The sequence below is a fragment of the Haliotis rubra genome, unplaced genomic scaffold (assembly GCF_003918875.1).
Source record: "Haliotis rubra isolate DU_JTF1 unplaced genomic scaffold, ASM391887v1 Scf279, whole genome shotgun sequence".
NCBI lineage: Eukaryota > Metazoa > Mollusca > Gastropoda > Lepetellida > Haliotidae > Haliotis > Haliotis rubra.
The window spans coordinates 503,262-525,393 of record NW_025766880.1 but is presented as its reverse complement, the minus strand read 5'-3'; the positions used below and the strand labels follow the sequence as shown (position 1 = coordinate 525,393).

The 22,132-nt window shown below is 37.9% G+C and overlaps 1 protein-coding gene across 1 annotated transcript in view; it reads left to right on the top strand.

The window, feature by feature from the left end:
* The first annotated feature begins 873 nt into the window (after window positions 1-873).
* Window positions 874-22,132, top strand: part of LOC124281073 (solute carrier organic anion transporter family member 3A1-like) — a 43,626-nt gene continuing 22,367 nt past the window's right edge. Inside the window, exon 1 of the mRNA XM_046717085.1 lies at window positions 874-979. Coding sequence (XP_046573041.1) covers window positions 960-979 — 20 coding nt within the window. The 5' untranslated portion in view covers window positions 874-959. The remainder of the gene's footprint in view (window positions 980-22,132) is intronic.

The window sequence follows — 22,132 nt, the reverse complement described above, 5'->3', positions numbered from 1 at the left end:
TTTCCTAAGTACTTGGATACTCAAGATTTAAAATGAATACATTAAAAATTGCAGAAAAATGTAATTACGTAGAAACTTGATCCCAAACTGGCATTCTAGAGGTAACGTGACAAAATCTTTGATCTATATTTCAGTGTTTGTATCATAACATCTACGACTGCTGAATGGAAGCCGTTTTAACATCATGTCTAGGCACTATCCAATTTTAATTTAATACTATTATGAAAAGAAAAAATGAAGATCATTTTTAAAGTTGACAAAGTAGACTGGCGCCTGATAGTGGAGAATGAACGTACTACTTTCACTGGTTTTGTTATTTCCCCTTCAGGTGTGGTACTGTTGGCTGAAAAGCCCTTTCTGCTGCTCAGTACGTGTTTTAATTTTCACTCAGATACCCCAACAGCACATGCTGTGCGATTAACATATTTTGAAATTGCATATTTAGGTCCAGTCATCTGTGATTCAGCTTATAATAATCACAGACCTTGTAAATAATAGACGAAACTTCATGCGAGTATTTCATGGTGCGTGTCCCTCAGCACATGTAAATGAATCAATAATTTTGTTGACACTTGTGCACGTGCTTCATGCACACCTGGCTGTTCCTCTCTTTTCACTCCTCCCTCGTAACTGTGTCAATATTTTAATGATAGTTTGTTAAACAGCTTTGTTATTTTGGGGACATAAATTATGCAAAAACACTCACAGAATTGGCCTGATGTTTTCATTATGATCAGCTTTTCATTGAGTATTATATGTTTATTAGATTTCGAGCTAGGTTGATTTCATAGGTTCGCTCTTGAGCCAAACGGACTGTAATGTCTCTGACATATCACCAGAAACACCGTGGCAACATATTGGACCACAGGGGTCTGTTGTGGGGAAGCCGCAACCGAGTGTAGAGAAGCTCTTCGTTGATCAGCTCAAAACGCTCCCGGCAGTGGTGACTCCGAGGTCGTATGAGCCCAGGTGTAATAAGGTATGACACTGATTTATCCTCCACATTTCACAACATATCACTCGTTTATTACTCAAAATAATCCACCATCGGAGTACATACAAAATGTACAAGATGACTAGATGATACATCAATTAAAGTGTTTACAAACAATCTTAATGAACTTAGATACATTTTTAAGGGAAGATATTTTACTTTACCAAATTTGGCCAGAAACAATATAGTTCTTTTAACAATGATTTACGTATGTCTGCAAAATAATTACATTTAAATAAATAGTGAAACTAATCTCCAATCACATGAGAAAAACATAAGTTACAGAATCTATGTTCTTTTGGTGTATTTTGCCATCTCCCAGTTTCTATGGGAAGTTTATGGTTGCATGTTCTAAATTGTATCCAAACATAGTTATTTGATGTTTTGTTTTGTTTAGTAATATATTCAAGAAAAAAAGCTGCTATTTTGTTATTTGGATGTGAGAATGTCAATTTACACCAATACGAAATTAGTCGTTTCGAAATTTGAAGCTGAATAGATTCTCTACCAAGTTCCCCGTACACCATGAAATTAGGGGTGTCATATCTAAAACCAGTAGCTAATTTACGAAAATTTAGATCATGTCAGTCTGTTCGTGTCCCAATATTTCGCATCCATACATCAATATTGGTACTACTAATCTATAAAATGCAGAAAGGAGCAGACCTATCGGCAATTTAACATTTCTTGCACGTTTTAGTAGTGCTATTGATGCCTTCATATCAAGATCAGCTATGTGTTTAACAGAAACATTCATACGACTATTTATGTGCAATAAAGTTCCTAGGTATTTGTAGGTATCTACAACTTATTATCATAAAGTGCAAAAGATGTAAATAGCTGCAGGTCCGGAACCAAAAACAACAATCTTAATCTTACTGATAATTACTTTAAGTTTCCATGTGTCGCAATATACAGCAAATGTATTCAGTGTGTGTTGTAAATCATCATGAGTTTCAGCTAAGAGGACTGTAGAACTAGCAGTTTGAAGTAGATAATATACTCATCGTTATTAGATTCTAATTCAATACCAACACATGCTTGTTCTTCTAGGTGGGATTCCAGGTCATTTAGAAATAAGGAAAATGAAAGGGGAGTCTAACTCCTGAAAGACGATGAAAGAAATCTGATCTTGCAGATTCTATCATAACGCAGGATTTTATTTCATTATACATATTTTGTATTATAGTCAGTATTTTACCCTTGATACCAGTTTGTCTTAATTTGGTCCACAGTCCAAGTCTCCAAACTTTATCAAATGCTTTAGAAAAATCAATAAAGGCACAAAAGAGTTTCTTTTTACATTTCTTCTGACGATTTAACAAATTATGAATAATAAAAACATTATCTGTTGTAGAGAAGCCTTTTCGGAAACCGGATTTGGCATGCGATATTATATCATCACAAAGTTTATATAATCTCTCATTTAGGATACTAGTAAAAACTTTACCAAAGCAGCTCAAGATAGAGATTGGTCTATATGAAGCCGGGCCATACGATTTCCTGTTTTCTTAGAGATAGGTTCAATTGTACCAGTAAGCCATGCTTCAGGCTAAATTCCAGTATGATGTACAGTCGTTAAAATATTTAACATAAGAAGGTAGCAGTTTCTGGTAAATAAGGCTGAAGATAAGTGCTCATTTGAAATCAAATCTAAGCCAGGCGTCTTGTTTTCCTTCAGTTTTTGAAGGGCAACGACGATTTCGTTTGAAGTTATTTCATCATTGAGTACACTAACATCATAATTTGGGGAGTCGGTCATTCCATCCGGATCCACGTCATCAGTTGTGGTACTTTCATTAACGTATTTGTAATGATCATAAACTTCATCTAATGGGATAGGACAAGTGTCTTCTTTCTGTTTACCTTTCAATAACCTACAGTAGTGTTTTGGAGATAAATGCTGGATTTCGCGTAACTGTTTTCTAATAAAATTATTTTCTTACTTTATATACTATTCATTGTTTTCTTATACTCTTTACTTGCTTTGGGGAAAATAGTTGTATTGTTTCCAGTTCTGTTCTTATAATAGACATTTATAGCTTTCAAAAATGACTTGCGTTTCTTCTTACAATCTGATCCAAACCATGGCTTAGAGGGCGCGTTCTATTTACTACGAGTAGTGGTATTAGCCAAATAAGAAATATCGCCAAATGTTTTTCGTGCAGAATCAATTACCACGTGCAGGACCTCATGAGCTATTTCATTCACAACCTCTACTGGATTACCTTGACCTTCCCTTAGTGACCTTGCCTTCATGTACAGTGTATTTACACAATCATCTGAAATGTTTTCGAGGAATACCACAACGTTATCATGCATGAATTTACCTAGTTTGCTGTCAGGAATGTTTGTGTGTGTATGAGCTGGCGTCTGCTCATGACATATGTTTGAATTTGGGCATCTGATATGTGTAGACTGAAATGAATTGGTTTATGTACATCAGATAACATTGGACGAAAATCTTCAATACTACTAAAATCATGAAATAAAATTTGGTGAGGGCATGACATAGTCTACTGTACTGACGTCTTTGCATGTTGTTTTACCTTGGTATTTATCCATACCAAGTCTACCATTACAGATGACTACATTATGATTTTTACATAACTCAATCAATCCAAATCCATAATTGTTTGGTTGACCTCTGTCTTGATATGTTCTCTTTCGTGGAATTCCAAGATCCTCAAGCATTGGTTCCGAGTCAAGTTCAGACTTCATGTCATGAAGATCTAGATCTTCAGAGATATGTCTATCAAATGTACAAAAACCAATCAAAGATTTAGTCTTTGCATTGAAATCACCAGTTAGGATGATAGTGTCGGTATGATCAGTCGGTATGCAGCGCGTGAATCTCAGGTAAATGAACAGGTGATCAACAGGGTGACTCACGATATCGGGAATGTGCTTATTGACGCCGCCTGTACAACATTTGGAGAAATGAAGTATAGAAACCCAAATGCCACTCATTCAAGGAATATGGATAAGCCCTGGTTTGATAAAGAATGCCGAAACAGAAGAAATTTATTCCAAAGAGCTAAACATGAAGTTAAATAATCAAACTCAGCTATTGATAGAGCACATTTTCGACAAATGTCAAAAAAACTATTTAAGCTGTTTAGACAAACACATACGAAACTATCAACATCAAATTAATGATCTATTCCGTGAGAATAAGAAGAGCTCGCCTGGAGAATATTGGAAAATTATCAACAAAGCGCAAATTAAACAAATTGAAAATACACCAAATATTGACACTTTCTACAATTATTTTGTTGAAATAAGTGAGGAATTCGAACCAAACGAGGCTGATCTCGACGAGAAATTGACTGATACATGCATTTTCAATACTGAGACCCTTAACAGCGACATTTCACGAGAAGAAATACAAACAAAAAGAAACAAAGCACCGGGTGTTGATTTAATCGAAAATAATTTTCTGATTGACTTAATAGATCTACTTATGCCTCTGTTTTTAGAACATTTCAACCTTGTACTATCATCGGGTATTCTACCGGACTCGTGGCTTACTGGCGTTGTTAAGCCAATCTATAAAGGTACAGAGTGTAAACTGGATCCCAACTCGTACAGACCTATAAACAATTATAAGTGACCTTGGTAAACTTTTTACAAGAGTGTTAAATAACAGGCTGAATACATTCTTAGATACCAACAATATACTTACCCAAATATAAGCAGGCTTCAGACAAGGGTTGTCAACATGTGATAACATTTGGATATGCAAATGATGATCCAAATACTAAAACTCTCTAAAAAGAAACTATGTACGGTATTTGTAGATTTCACTAAAGCATTTGATAAAGTCTAGAGAATTGGGTTGTGGCATAAACTGACAAAAACTAGGATAGATGGGAGATTTTTCACGCTCATAAGAAATAAATATCATAACATAATATTTAGGGTAATGATTGGAAATACCTTATCAGGTGAATTCCCGTGTTACGAGGGTGTGCGACAAGGTGAAAACCTGCCGCCCCTCTTGTTTTCCATATTCCTAAATGAACTTGAACAACACCTCTTTGACAGTAGTTGTAATGGATTTAAATATGAAACGCAATTAACAGTATTGGCCACTTACATCATTTTATTATATTGTTATACGCAGATGATGCCATACTGTTCAGTGAAAATTCAACGGATTTAGAGAAATCGCTGAATGTCTTCTTTCATTACTGTAAGAAATGAAAACTTAAACTAAATTTGTCCAAAACGAAAGTACTTATCTTTGGAAGTGGCCCTGCGAAATCATGAAAACTTCCATTTACCTATGGAACTGAAACTATCAATATTGTAGATACATACGATTACCTTGGAATTAAATTCCATAGGAATGAGCGATTTGTCCAAGCAATTAAAGCATTTTCGGAAAGCGCTACTAAAGCAATGTAATGCCTTTTAAAGAACTCCAGGAATGCTAATTTACCTTCAGATTCCCTTTTAGATGCATTTGAAGTTATGGTTGTTCCAATTCTCTTGTATGGCTCAGAGATAAGGGGACACGAGAACTTAGAAATAATAGAAAGAATTCACTTAAAATTCCTGAAATTAGCCTCCGGTTTCAGAAATAGCGCCCTAAATTAATGCTTTACGGTGAATTTGGAAGAGAGCCTTTGAGTTTCAAAATCTATAAGCGAATTATTTACATTGGCATGAATTAGCCTCTGAGAACACATATTGGAAACCATCCCAGATTATATATATCTGTGTTAACCACATCTGTGACAATAAACAATAAAATATCATGGTTACGTTTTGTGATAACTGCGGTCTATCCTACGTGTTTCTAAATCCGTCTGTATGTTCGACGCCTTGGCTAGTCTCAATGGTCGAAAACACCTACAGATCCCAGTTCTTTCCAAAATTTGAAGTCTAATGTTGATTCAAGTTCCAAGGGGGATTATTATAAATATTTCAAAACCCAAACAATCTTATCTTCTTCTTCCAAAAAGCATATATTACCCAATTTCGAAGTTCAGAAGAACTAACCATAATATAAATTACCAGTTGAGACAGGCCAATGGTTGAGCATTCCACGTGAAGACCGACAATGTCCACTTTGTGTTTCAAACGCTGTTGGAGACGAGTTTCACTACTTATTTAGATGTGAAGCTTTTTTCCAACTGCGACATCAATCTCTGAACGCTAATTACTTTGAATTTCCAATTTCCTTAGGAAACTCTTGTCTGCTACCAGCATATTAAGCGACCTTAAAGCCTTCCAAATTACTGAATCACATATTTAATCAATTTAAAAAAAATTAAAATATTGTTGTTATTTATAAGCTGCTATCTTATATATTTTGTAAATGTTTCTACGCTTATCTCATGTACCGCCTTTGGCGGTTTCTATGAATAAAGAGTTTTGAGTTTGAATGCCAGCATCCGTGGTTAAGATGGCGATCAGATCATCTGTTGCCCCATTCGTAACTACTCGCCTCTTTCCGTGACCTACAAGAAGACTAGTACCCCTCAAACCAATCAAATCGCGCGTAGTAAAACGCATTTCGAAGCATGAAAATGGCGGCCCCGTTGAGCTTTGAAGCATCGCTAAACTATGCAAAGCACAATTCAAACATACACTTTGAGCTAAAGGATCCGCAACTTTCAACACTGAAACATATTTACAAAGCGAATGACTGTATTGCTATTTTGACCAAGGGATATAGGATATTCTGGGAGTCATGTTTTGAAATTCAGAGTTATCTTTCCTTGGTAATAGTACTAGACTATTTTCATCTGCATGTCCGTTTGCGTTTAGACAGGGCCCAGTCGTAACATAGCCACTAGAGGGGTACGAGACGCCACGAGTATGGTGGCTGATTAGGGCCATCGCTTTCTAGCTCTATCGCTTTCTCGCCTTGGTATATCGCTTTCTCGCTCTATCGCTTTCTCGCTTTCTCGCGTAATGGTATCGCTTTCTCGTCTCGCGTTATCGCTTTCTCGTGTCGTGCTATCGCTTTCTCGTCTCGTGTTATCGCTTTCTCGTCTCGTGATATCGCTTTCTCGCTTTCTCGCCTCCGAATTTTAAGGCGAGAAAGCGATGGCCCTAATCAGCCACCATACACGAGTAGTTACGAATGCTGCTGCCAGCCTCCAGGCTCGCTCTGCCCAGGGTGTCCGCCAGCGCAGGTCTCGCTCTGGCCAAGTAACTTTCGCCAACTATCCACACACCTACAACGATAACGCAATTTGTCATTATAATCATTGAAACAGTTTACATTCTTATATATTGAATATGACAATCAGATGACCATCGACCAAATCTCTTAATGGTCTCATAGCCGCCGTAGTAGCATTCCCGATTGTGATAGAGAGAGAAGTGAATTTAAAGGGGCACTGATACGTTTTGTATCTTTGCCTTATAATCCTAGCATAATAAATGTATTTATTAGATTTTTATGCAATTTTGAACAAAAAGTACACAATCTGTTTTTAGTGAATCTACAAAATGACCTGTTATAGTCAATTGCCTAAGTGAATCATATTTCACTCACACACACACTCACACACACACACATCCTAAGTGCGACCTAGTGCACGAAAAAAAATGAAGTGGATTGATTTTGTTGAATGAATAAAGACAAAATACAACTATCAAAATTACAAACTACTATGTTAATCATATCAGCCTATTACCTTGTTCGAGGAATGTATGTATCCATCAATATCCACATAAAAGAACGCGATATGGCGTCCTTTGCTGTTGACAAAGAAACTTGCTCCATGTCATGTGTCTTTTATCAGTCTAAAATGGAAAAAGTGTATATAACGTTATAACTAGTGGTAGTTTCTCTACTGGTCAAGTGACTTTGTTTCATGGTTTTCACAGAGGTGTACGGTCTCATTGGATAGCAAACCAGGCAACTATTTACATGATGTCCGCCATTCTTTAAAGTATTTTGTTAGACAAGAATGAGCAATCAATCTACGTATTGGAGGTTAATCCTTTCAAGGAAATACGTTGTTTCTACACAGGCACTTTACAATAGAATGTATGTGTATTCAGCATATTTACATATGTATACAATCAACGTGTTATCGGTTAATCCTTTGATCGATGTTTTTCTTTTTAACTCAGCATATACTTCCGCTTGCTACACTTCCATGCACATATTGCATAACATGTAATACGTTTTGCAGCATTAGACCTTACTTAATAATTGTTGAGTATTTACTCCAGACACGAGAAACGCTAAATGGGAACCTTTGTCAGGTAATCTGAGTGGTGTTACCACTAACTGTACCTGTCATAAATTCATTAACTGACCATCAAACGAATGATGACAAACAAACAGGTGTAGGTTTATACCATCAGACATTGGTTACAGCAAGGGAGTAGTAATCCCTGTATCACATGCAGTTTTTATTCTCTAAACAAAAAAAGTGATGTCAACGCTATTTCGAAGACTACATAAAAATACATATAAGCATTTGCTGTGTACTAAAGTTTAAAATTGTATATACCTATTTACCCAAGTAAATTTTTAGATATTTCAAGCAATGTCAATGTGACGCACAGATTAAAATAATCAAATGTGCAAATAGACATGACGTTGTTACATGACATGATTACATATCGAGGTAAATACCACAGAAATAAAATCAAATTGGATTCGTCATGATACTATCTGGAATCTGAAAATCTATCATGGTTGATAGTTGCCCAGTTCCCGCGTCCGTCTCGGTCGAGGGACAACCTAGCAGCTTGACTCGTGAATAAGATTGTTGGTTCGAAACAGGAATCGCTCTGGATCAGTGCCCCTTTAAGATGTCCCACGTCAAGATGACTGATGGCTTTCTGCAGCACTGCTTGAAACTGGAATCTGGTTAGTTGTTTGCCATCAAGGTGTAGGAAAAGTCGAGTCTAGGTCAAGGGCCCCCTGGTACAAAAGCCCCTCTGGATAATGGCCCCTCGAAAAATGACCAAAAGCCCCTCACTTTATGCTTAATGTGAAAATAAGATTAAACACAAGAAATGATTGGGGTCCAAACAATTCCCCACACAGAAATATCCCCACAAAGGGGGATACAAAGGATACATTATCCCTCTCATCTCAGTTAAATGTAGTAGTGTGTTAAACTGTAAGACCAAAATATCATCACCCGAATAAAAGATTAATTACAAAATCAACATGAGGTCCTCCTTTGTTAGGTTAAAAAACATAGACATAATTGCTAAGAATAGAGCTCCCCTCAAGGGGCTTTTGCCCTGAGGGGCTTTTGGCATTACCTGCTAAAGATATGGGTAAACTGCCGTTTGCGATGATAAATAGGTTACCATGGCAGCGACCGGACAAGGCGGAGAATATGGAACAGCTTTGATGTGGATAGAAGTGCCTTTACCTGTTTGATAAGTCTTACAATGTTGGAGTGTGGCATGCATGGGCGCCGCGTTACCAGTACACATAATCTTTACATCATGAATAGTGAGAGACCTACGCGACGTGTCAGAAAGGGAGGTACGTACCAACTCACTTATCCTGCAGAAACCGAAAAAGCCAGTGTATATGCTGCTTTAAAAAGATTGCATTCATATAAAGAAGTACAAACAATATGGAGGAGGTTGGAAATTGGTAATAAGATTTCTGCTGTGATCGGGCGTCAACTGTCTTTGGCCCTAGCTGCTTTGCTGAATCCCAAGAGCGTCTTCCTCACTAGGAAATGTTGGGTCGTGACACTTGTGCCAGACGTTGGCCGTTCTAGACAATTTACCCTGCAAAGACAATGCTGACAAGTAAATACATAAGATGATCAAGTGGTGCCGGCAATGTAGATGGGAGACAATGTGATATTCTGAACTCGTTGAAAGACGACACTGCATGACAGGTCCTCCAGGTGTTTCTCGATAGTGACAGGTCCAGTAAACGGTTCCGACTCCAATCTTACATGTCCCAGATGTCCGGTGGTGAAGGTAGGACACAATCCCACCCAGACACAATCCCATAGGAAAAATATTTTTCCTCATAAATAAGTGGTATTGATCGTAAGCACTAATGACACGATTCAACGCATAACATAACATAATGCATCTTCCTGGTATATTTTCATGGTACATGTAATCATCTAAAGCATCATTCTGGAACATCATCATCTTTGTACATCTTTATTGATGTATGACTGGATGACTATGAGATGTAACATTCCCACCTAATACTACTCTTATTTGTAACCTCCTTAGTGTACGAAAATCCCCCTTATGTTAATTTAACTCCTCCCTTATTGCTCTTCAGTACTTCCATTTTGGAACACTGATAAAAACTGTCATCATCACAGACACTTTTATACAATTTGTCAATGCAGCCACTGGCCTCTGTTACGAAAACATGCTTATCCACTCTGGTTTCTGTCATGAAAACATACTAATTAAAACTGCTGAAAAAGGGTAGCAATAACATATAAAATTGGATTTTGTCCTACGTCGGTCATTTTAATGTGGGAGTTTATCCAAAGACATTCTGTCCTATGGAATTTTGTCTGGGTGGGATTTTGTCCACTTGTGTTGCTGTTGATTCTGCTTCCCTGAAACGATCCCACTGAAACCTCGAAATAGCATCAGCTTTAACATCATCGTGAATAGAAATGTACCTGGCAAGCTATTCTCGAAACGTACGTAGCCTAACGGACTTATTATTCCCATTCTTAACACATTGTTACGATCAAGGTTAAGAATTCGTAGGGTTACGAACGTTTCGAGAATAAGGGCCCTGGAGCGGAAAAGAATGTTATGATTAAGGCATGAAGTTACTTGCAAACGCACAAGAGACATCACGTTGGGGTTCTTGGATGTTTGCCTGTTGATAATGGACACGACAGCTTCGTTGTCACACACAGACATTACCTTGTTGTTGAGAAACTTAGGTGCACACAAACGTAGTGCTACGATGACAGGAAACAATTCCAGGAAAGTCATTTCTTTTATATAGCCCGCTCTCACCCATTCGTCTGGCCATTTACCATACGCCCAACTCCCATGGAAGTATACCCCGAACCCGCACGAACTGGCAGCGTCTGTGAAATGCTCTATTTGGGTTGACGTGATCCACCCTTCATTCTGAAATGAGATGTGCTATTATGGATGAGGAGAAATATTTGCCAGACTTTAAGCTCTTCTTTCACTCCATTGGTAATCCTGAGGCGATGCTACGGTTTTACCTGACCATTTAATGCGTCGTACAGGCGCCTGCAGAAAGCTCTACTGCGGAAAGCGAAATCTGGACCAAACCTCCTCAATTTAGGTGTCGCTTTCGCGGGAACGGTCAAGCTACAGTGAACACTGAATTTAGCGTTCCCGGGACTATCAATACACAAGAAAAACAAAGAAATGTGAGTTGTCGTCTGATACCTTAGTCATGGTAGAAATTTAATAAATAAATAACAATAAATGTTTGAGTCACCGACTGTTCACCGATAAGTCACATTGATGGATCATGTGGTGGTGGATCACTGAAGGTGGATCAAGTCAGCGACGTGATCAGTGTAGTCCAGGACACCGATGGTGTTATTGACTATGTCGTCCTTCAGTGACTGCAGGCGGGTGACCTGCAAGATTGTCAGGACTGTTTTCCTACACAGATACTTAAACTTGCCATAGAACAAGTGTTCCCACCTCTCGGTGTGTCAATAAACGTAACTCGGACCTGCGCATTTGCCATTTTGATAAAGAAAACTACAGAGAGCTCTTTATATAGGGCATTTCAATCTCAGTTAATCTCAGTAAACAGGCTTCAAAACTGTGTAAAGTACAGATTCTAGTACTTTTGTTGGATTGAGTCCCATCCGGGATTCGAACCCATACCCTCAGAGTCAGGCACCTAATCGCCAGCACACAAAGTCAGACACAAAGTCCGCAGTCTAGACTACCAGTTGTCCGACTTCCATTTTTGTGGAAGCCGTGGTGGCTGAGCGGTCTTGTTTAAATATAATATAAGTTTTATGAGGGAGATAACCTCATTTGTACTCAACATATAAGCATGTGTCTCTGTTACAACATTTAAAAATCCATCTTAATAAACGCCATGCTCACTGACATGCTACAATGAGTGCCTGTCCAACAAAATCAAACATAAGAGGAAGTGACCAATTTAAGCCAATTCTCTGAAACAACATTGAGCAGACTCCATTGCTTAGAAAACATCAAACACAGAAATCAACGCAAAGGGTGTTTCATCCTAGGGGTGGAATTTTGCAAGGGCCTTATGTCATGGGGACATTTTGCCTGGGGGTGGGGTTGTCCGAGGGATTTTGTCGCAGTGGGCCTATTGTCTCTCCACCAGTATCATAGCCTGGTTTAACGAGAGGAAGTGAAAGGAAAGTTCAGTGGGGCAACCTTTATCTGTATATAGATGGCGGCTCTCAATGCACAGTAGTCCATCTCATCTCGCCAGAGAGATAGTTCAGCTGGCCGGACACGGACGCTAAGGTAAACGTTTTCAATGTACATCATCCATATATCCATACATCCATACGTACATATTACGGAATACACTACATCAGTGCCCCGCCATGTTGGTCTGGTCTTATGAGTGAGGGCATATTTACGTTTGAATCGTATTGAAACATAGCATATCATAGCAGTTCAAATCCATTCCGGCAATAACATTTATACCTGGCTTCCTTTCCTTCTTTTTACATTCAATAATATTCAAATTGTACAAAGATCAAGTCATTGTTTGGTCCACACGAACATTTACAGATCGCTGTCATGTACAGGAAGCTGGAACAAGCATATGTGCGGCAAAATTTTACATGCATATATATTTATGCGGGGAATGGAATGGCTAATAAATTGAAACATTGTCTGATGAAAACGAGATCGTTAGAATCTTATCTGACGCCGACGTGTTCGTAAAAGTCACACATTAACTTGATGTCTTTAACTAAAGAGAACAGTTAAATAACAATTAGCTTTATATTTCCTTAGTTTGTCTATATTTGTCAATCATTTCAAATAAAACACAGATGCACTTTTACGTGAGAGAATAGGAAACTAGTTTAAAAATGTCTTGAAAGTTCATCATGGAGGAAGATCCATAAAAGTGAATGATTATGTAAACCTCAAGGACATGTAGATCACACGCAACAGAAAACCATGAATTACAATCGAAGTAGTTATCTTCTTTGAGGGTCATTTAGAAGCTGGTGTGATGAACAACGGGAGAAGTTCTATGGATATACATATAGGTATGGATATTAATAATAAAGTTGTATATCTATAGAACTTTCCCCGTTGTTAAATCGAATTAGTGTTAACTAACTATCTGACGTGCGAAAAACTAACTTTTGCGTGTTAGCAGTTGTAACAATGTGACTTTTGTCCTTTCCCCAATTCATTAAATACGGTAAGTAACCAAGTTCTAACTCTGGCCCTAAATGCTTTTCCTGTAATACCTTTCCCATGAGAAGAACACCATAGGCTCCCGTGCATGAATTCGTGAATTATGATAATGCATTAAGTGCAATATATATAGAGAACGTCATACTATGGCATTGGGATATTTTGTATTCAACGAGAAGATGTCTGCTCCCATGACATCTTCTCGTTCAATATAAAGCATCCAAATGCACTAGTATGACGTTCTATATTTACTATATACCCTCTGATCTTGCATTAATCTGTTACTTAATAAAACAAAACCGTCAGAACTGGCCGGGGATCAATACGGAATCTGGGGTGCAATACGGAATTTGACCACGTCATCCGTATTGCATCCCTGTATAACTATCCAAAGTTTACATGGGTATAAAGTAAAAACGTTTCACCTCTCGCTAATGTATCGCCTTATAATGCTGACCTGGTGTGTATAAATAAAAAGATGTGCTGGGAGTATCAGCGTGAAGTATCTAGAACTGACGGCGTCCGTTTCATCTGAGAGTACTATAACCTGGACTAAGATTACTACTTACTGTTCTATAATCAGCTGACCAAACCTGAAGTCCTCTGACCAGTCTTATTTACCAATGTATAGTTTGCTTGTCCAGAAATATCATCTCGTTAGTTAATTTTACATTACAATAGACCGCGTTTCACTGTGACAAAAATAGCGACTTAAGACCAGTTTCTGAGTGCGGCGAACACGCAACGAACAAACTGTATTTAAGATTTAAGAACCACAGAGGTTCGAATCGCTGTTTGGACAATACATTTTCAAAATGAATATCTAGACTTCTGCAGTGGTATATTGTTTTATATATATTATGATTAACATAAATTTCCAATTTGAACGAAATCGGTGGAGAAATTAATATTTTTAGACAATTTTACCGCTATTCATTACATAATATACACAAGGGGTGACACTCGCGATTCCAAAAACCTGATCGAAAACCGGACAACCCGCCTACTTAAACATTCGGGTCAATCAAAACTTACAGGTCACATGCAACGTAAAACACAACTTTGCAGATTCTGATACCTTTCGGTATGGACTTACCGAAACAAAGCGTCAAAAATGCAAATTCAACTTATAAAGTTGAAAAATAACGCGATGAAAAAAAACGCGCGAAATCGGAGTTCAAACGTTTCACTAATTTCCCCCAGACTTTTCTGGGGAATACGGGTTTCAACAGCTGGGCTGCGCTCATAGCACGTGCGCAGTGAAATAGGTTCGCGCAACTTGGAAGCGGGCAGGTGTGATACTTGAACACATGACATGTTATGATGTCTGTTGATTGCAAAATGTTATGCACAAAAAATGAGCATGTATTTACAAAACCCAACTTTCTATATATAAACACACAATGAGCCGTGAAGGCGGCATCTGCTAATGAACCAGCCGTTACACTTGAGTGCACACCCACCCGCTCTGACTGGGTTCGGTATCCCGGCTGCTTCGTTTCGAGGGAGGTAAACCCAAGTACAAAATATTGCACTTTTGATTTGCGATTATACGCTTATAATTTTGTTTATTTGTTTTTTCATAATCAGCAATGCATATTATATGTCATGAAGAAGTGATAATTGTGTTTTAATTATGTTTGATTTTTTGGTTGCATGTGACCTTTAAGTTTTCACAAAAATCTGTGTTGTGCTGGTAGGTAATTCTTTTACCTTTCAGCTCGTCGTATTCAATTTGTCTAACTGCATTTCATATTTGACCACTGACCCTCGAATTAGCACTACCCTCTGCTTTGAGCAAACGTCTGGCCTCTCTTCAGTAAACATCGACAGTTTCTGTAAATCTTATTGAAGCAGTTTCGAGACACGAAAATCGTTACATGGGCGTGAGGTAAACAATAATAACACCATTTTCAACACCGACATGTGCGTTGATATTTTGTGTTCGCATCTTTATTTTAGCAAATTTGATGGCATATAATTCGATGATTTCGTCCCATTTCTCCTGTTGTATGCTGGAAATAAACAGAATGCCAAGTAAAATTAACTAGAAAACGGTTGTTGCCACATTATATAATGGATAATAAATAGATAGCTAATGCATTTGAAACACAACTGATTTATTCAAACATGTATTTTAACAATACATGTGCTTTCAAAAATGGAATAATACTAACGAAGAATATATGTATTATTTTTATTCTTTTGGCATATATAATTTCAATATAAACATTGATATCCATTCTTCCATTTTCCATAGGGTTGATCATGGTGATGCAATAGGCATTGATCTTAAAAAGTATAACAATAGTCATGGTATGGCAACATCTGCCTGATGCTACCGAGAAGTTGATTACACATCGGACCACTGGCGTGTCATCTACTAGATATGGAAAATCACATGACTATGATATATATAAAACTGAATGTACCCCATTCCACACCCCACTCCAAACCGGGATACAGCTACAGTTTTTTATGTAATAGGAAAATGGATACTTTATGAAATATTAATACATGTAGAAGGAATCAGATAAACTGTTGACAGAACTGCACCATGATTGTTGCAGTTTGTCAAATAATCATGGTTTAAAAAGGTGAATACATATCTTCACATTTTCCACATCTTATGTTGACCACACATATTCAAATCCGAGTCTGAACAGAATCTGTTTAATGTGAGTATCCCATGTGGTACAACCAGAGTTGTCCATTAGGTAGCATTCTGTGTCTGACAGTCTGTATTCATCCCAATACAGTAGCCTGCACCAATACTTAATAGCCGTTGGTGTATACAAGTTGGAGAGGGGCTCTGCAACATTCTCCCCAATCCATAGCATTGTTTGTTGTTTCACATATTTTGAGAAACCATTTACACATTTTATGCTGTACATCTTCAATAATTTTACAATATGAGGCACCATAACACACTATGGGAACAATCATAGCATCAAATATCTCAGATAAGTATTGACATGGTATATTTCCAACTTTCTTTTAATATTTGTACAATATCATAATAGCCTTTTTTTATCTGTGCACCAAGAGTAGTTAGTGCTTTTGTCCAAATAAGTTTAGGTGTTAACACAATACCCAAATATCTATAAAAACACACGATTTCGAGAAACACACCACAAAATTGTTATTTATTTTTTTACAATAGTGAACTGGTCAACAAATTCTGAGCACAATCTCCAATATTCAAAGCAGAATCACTGATTGTGTGTGGAACTATGTAACCATGCACTGCTGTAAAATAAAGTAAAACAAAGAGTCAACAGCAGCATTTACTGAAACCTGTTCACTGCTACCTGGCTGAATAATTGCTGATATCAAATTATACGATTATTGACATGTATCAGATCTATTCTACTATTACCTGGAGGCGGTGGGGTAGCCTAGTGGTTAAGAGTTCGCTTGCCACGCCGAAGGCCCGGGTTCGATTCCCCACATTGTTTTAATGTGTGAAACCCATTTCTGGTGTCCCCCGCCGTGATATTGCTGGAATATTGCTAAAAGCGGCGTAAAGCTAAACTCACTCACTCACTATAATCACCTGGGTTATCATGCTCAAAATGGTCAATGTATAGCAAATGTATTCTCTGATACTGACTTTAAGCCATAAAAACTACAGTACTCTGGACTGGTTTCATTTGTAAAAATCACAAATAATGGAATGTACATCTGTCTAAAAGGTTCATCTTCAAATATATGTACGTTTATGGCAATGTATGTATTTTTATAGCAATGTATTAACATACTGATCATACTGTATATTTTTAAGTATTCAGTGAAGTAAAATAATGTGTCAAATCCATTGTATACAGCAGTATATTTGTTTGTATTTTTGTGTACAGATCATTTGATTCACAAGGTGTATTGTAATCATAAACATTTTTGAATAATATTAGTGTAACTTTTTCATGTTCAGATACTTAATGTGACAACATTCTGTGAAAAAAATGTATGTACATGGATGGATCTGTTTAATTGTTTTTACTAATGATATGTGTCAAAGTAACTCAAGATAAGGAATATATATATTTTTTTGTATCATATCACTGAGAGACAATTTTACAAGCACACCCACAGTTTAAAAAAAACAATGTTATTTCTTCATTATGCATTAGAAAAAAAAATGCTTCATAAATAAATGGCTTTTCATATAAAAAATAGAGAGGTTAAATATCAGATTGACAAAAACTGTCATTAACATCATTCAAATGGATCTAAATGCTTTCCCTTGTTATTTCACCACATGTCCTCTAAACATACGTACCCTGTAACGATGGAAGTAACGGCGATGTTTTTGTCAACAAGTTCCTAAAATAAATATGCTTACTATATTCAATCAATGTGGTCGTTCGAAGCGTTAGCGCAGCTGACCCCGGAAACCAGGCTGAGCCGTTTTCTGTTTCCGAGTCACTAAACACTCTACGGAAACTGTCGATGTTTACCGAAGAGAGGCCAGACGTTTGTTCAAGGCAGAGGGTAGTGCTAATTCGAGGGTCAGTAGTCAAATATGAAATGCAGTTAGACAAATTGAATACAATGAGATGAAAGGTAGAAGAATGACATGATAGCTCAACACAGGCTTTGTTGAAAACGTAAGTTTTGATTGAACCGCACGTTAAAATAGGCGGGAACAGGTCAAAAGGGCCAAAAAACAAAAGGGCCAAAACTGGAAAAGTCAAAAGGGCCATAGGTTAAGTCAAATGGGCCAAACTTTTAGAAAATAGTAAGATTAGAAGAAATTCATTGCATGTTGTTGCAGTAGTTCTAATCCTAAACGGGGCTGTGGGGTAGCCTAGTCGTTTATAGCGTTTGCACGTCACGCCAAAGGCCGGGTTTCATTCGCCTCGTAGGTACAATGTGTGAATCCTATTTCTGGTGTCCCCAAATGTGATATGGCTGGAATATTGCGGCGTAAAACCCAACTCACTCACTCACTAATTGTATTTCGTTATAACCGTCGATTGCTATACGCATTTCCACGAAAATATGGTGTGGCACAAACATGACCAGAGAGGAATACCTCCATCCTTGCGAGAACGGGGAGGAAATTCACTTTCTCTGCCATGTCTGCTCTGAGCCCGAGTCTCAGTCCGGCAATTTTACGATTGGAGACTTTACAGTCGAGTACTGATGTCTGTAGTGAACTTTAAAGATGTGTGAATTATGAACATTTGAACTTCCGAATATTTGATCTCATATCAACACATGAATGATGATCACGCTATATATTAGTATTATTATTACTACATAGTGATACAAATATAATATTAGTTAATATGTTCTTTGAATTTGATCTATAGCCCTTTTGACTTAAATCTGTGGCCCTTTTGACCTAAATCTGTGGCCTTTTTGACCTTTTCAATTTTGGACCTTTTCAATTTTGGCCCTTTTGTCCTTTGGCCCTTTTGACTACAACCCAAATAGGCGGGCTGTCCGGTTCACGATCAGGTCGCGAGTGTCATCCCTTGTGTATTTTATGTAACGAGTGTAGCTGTAGAATTTTCTAAAATATTCATTTCTTCACCGATTTCGTTCAAATTGGAAATATATGTTAATCATAATATATAAAAATAATATTTAACTTTAAAAGTCTAGATTTGCATTCTTAAAAATTATTGTCCAAACAGTGATTCGAACCCCTGTGCAACAAACAATCCATGAATCTCACGAACAATAAGCTATCCCCATTGCCAGATCACAGGTGGTAAAGACCCGTACACACGATACATCAAAGGCGGTGTCAATGTCAATTTACTACGTACATGTATTTCTACTGGGTACTACCTCCCAACGACGGAGTCTGTTGGCTTGCACTGACTAACATGTCACTGATAGATTAAATATTCTACACTCAACACTTGCGTTTAGTGTATATATTTGAAAATTTCAATTTAGCTCTGTCATTGTAAAGATTAATAAGATGTACACAATACGTATGGCACAATGACGTGAGTGAGTGAGTATCGCTTTTCACAAAATTCCAGCTATATCACTTCACACATTGTAACCGTATGAAGAATCGACGCATGCGGACGCATTAACCATTAGGCTAACCCACCGCCACTTTGATCTTGTGTCATTAAGAGAATTGTTTTTTCATTTATATTCTGTGCTATGATTACTTATATAATACAAAACACAATAAAGCACGTCACATGATTGCTGCATTATCTCTGTTCAGTGAGTTGATTTTACCAATCGTTCGACATTGAAAAGGGTATTAATGAACACATGTGTGTAACTGTATGTCTTGAATTTTACAAGTAAGAATTTTACAAGCACACTTTGAAAAGCTAATACATCAGCACGGAAATATAATATCATACTCACCTTAATACAATAATTCTGACAGACAAGAGGAAACCTTTCTTTCACTTCCGCAACCCAGTCAGGCTTTCTCCGGTAATGAAACCAACCATACTGGGACTTGCCCAGGGAAGGCACAGAAGGTGACCGAGCAAATCTTTGTCAAACCATCTAAAATCCACACTACTTGAGTATGCGAAAGCGACAGGATGGTCTGATAATCAACTCATCAATGGCAAGTCGCTGAAGCTGCATTGTGAAAAAGTCATACCAATGTTTCCTTACCTGACGGAGCATTTAATCTCCGAGACCAACACCAACGTCTTAAAAGTCACATGCGTCGTGAGCCAGCTGAACCGACAATTGGTGCCCGTTAGGAACCTTTGCATGAGCAGCATGCTGAAGTGGAAGCAGACCCAAGACTTCTGATGGAAATTTCTTACCCTCACTCTTCTTCTTCCTCTGAAAACGCTGTTTATATAAAATATATTTTATTTATATAAATTATGATGAGATATCTGATATACCTTTCGAAAAACGTAGGCCAATTAAACAAACAAATGAATCTTTTCCCAAACATGAAATTAGTTTATTAAATTAAATTATTTTCAATGAAACTTTCTGCGGGCTGTTCAGTACATGAAGTTAATTGTTGTGTCTATGCTGACGCTCGAAGTTTGGAGGAACGTCACACACTTTCCAAAGAAAAAACATCTAATGCTCAGGATAAAACACCAAAGAAAACCTGGTTTCAAGTCAAACTAATCGAAACTAGAAAATACATTTCCTGGATTGATCTGTGCAGATCACCAGGGAACCCAATGTCAAAGGGACAAAAGGCAATATTGAGAAAATTAACACTGAAATACAAAACACCGAAGGAAAAGATACTTCTCCAAATTGTTGATTCCTTTAAGGCAAAAATAAAGGTTTGGACTAAAAGAAAGAAACATGAGAAACGGCATCCCGTGGATGTAAATGAAAGGTTCTGGAAACAGTTGTGGTCTGTACCCGGTGACTGTAACATTGAGGCACCATGGGTCCATGATCACCAAGGGTCCATGCGATACATGAGAAAATAACTGGATCGTTTGTTTCATCTCACCAGATTGCCTGAAAAGTGTCATCAAAAAGTCCAAATCTAATACAGTTTCTGGGCCTGGTGGCATTCGAAACCAATATTGGAAACTGTTTCCCTGAGTCCAAACACCATAATTTTTACTTTTCTGTTTCAATTCTGTCGTGGATACCGGTGATGTTTCTCCATGGTTCTGCAAAGATCGCACAATACTGCTTCCCAAGAAAGGATGCTTGACTGATCCCAAAAACATCCGCCCCATCACATGTTTGAATACAAATATGAACTACTAGTATTTTGGCAAACCTCGTGTTATCTTACTGCTCTTCCACTGATATAAGGTATAGATAGCAGAAGGGAGCAGGGAAGGGATGTTGGTGGTGCAAGGATCAACGTCTTGCACTAAGAATGATTTTGGAAGAGGCTAAAACATATCACCGCAACCTGTTTATGTGTCGAATTGACTACAAAAAGCATATGACTCTGTCCCTCCTGAATGTATTCTGAAGTCTATTCATCGTATTGACATCCCTGACCCGACTACTCGATTTACTCAAGTCTTTAATGAGTTGCTGGTGGTCGACTTGAGATGTACTCGCAAGGGCAGGTGCCGACTTCGGAATCTATTCCAATAAGAAGGGGATATTCCAGGGGTTTCCTTTAGTCCTTTGCTTTTTTGTTTGTCTTTAAATCCTTTGAGCTTTCCGCTCAATAAAGAGGAGGGTTATCATCACGGACCTCCTCAGCATAGATCCCCAACACCTCTTACTCATCTCCTTTTCATGGATGACATCGAGCTCCTTGCCAAAGGAGATACCAATTTGAAAGAACAGGTTCTCCTTGTCGAGTCCTTTTCTAATGATATTGGCATGACATTTGGACTCGGCAAATGTAATACTCTTCATTTGCAACGTGGCAAGGTAATTGATGATGGATCGGTCAAGTTACAGGGGAGGGGGAGGTGGGAGTTATTGGGCATCTTGTGGAAGATCAGGCCTACACCTCTTGGAATGCAAGTTCGAGACAAGATGCAGAATGCCTAGATTCAAGACAAACTTCGGGCAGAGTCCAAAACTTGTGGTTGTTCTTGTCAAGGCATCCACTGTGTTCTGTAACATAATTAGGTTTGCGCCGATCTAACAAGGACTTGTGTGCCGCCCACTGGACACAGTTGATAACGCGGGATATCGTTGTATGAGGGGTATGTAGGAGTATTATATCGTTGTATGTAGTATAAGTATACCTGTACCTATGTGTGGCTAATTCAAGAAGTTCATCCCCTGCAGAATCGAGCAGTTTTGTTTTCAATTAAGAACTGATGACTGATCACCGGTCACTCTGTTACAAGACGAAGGGGCTTTCTTGCGATAAGCGATTTTTTACAG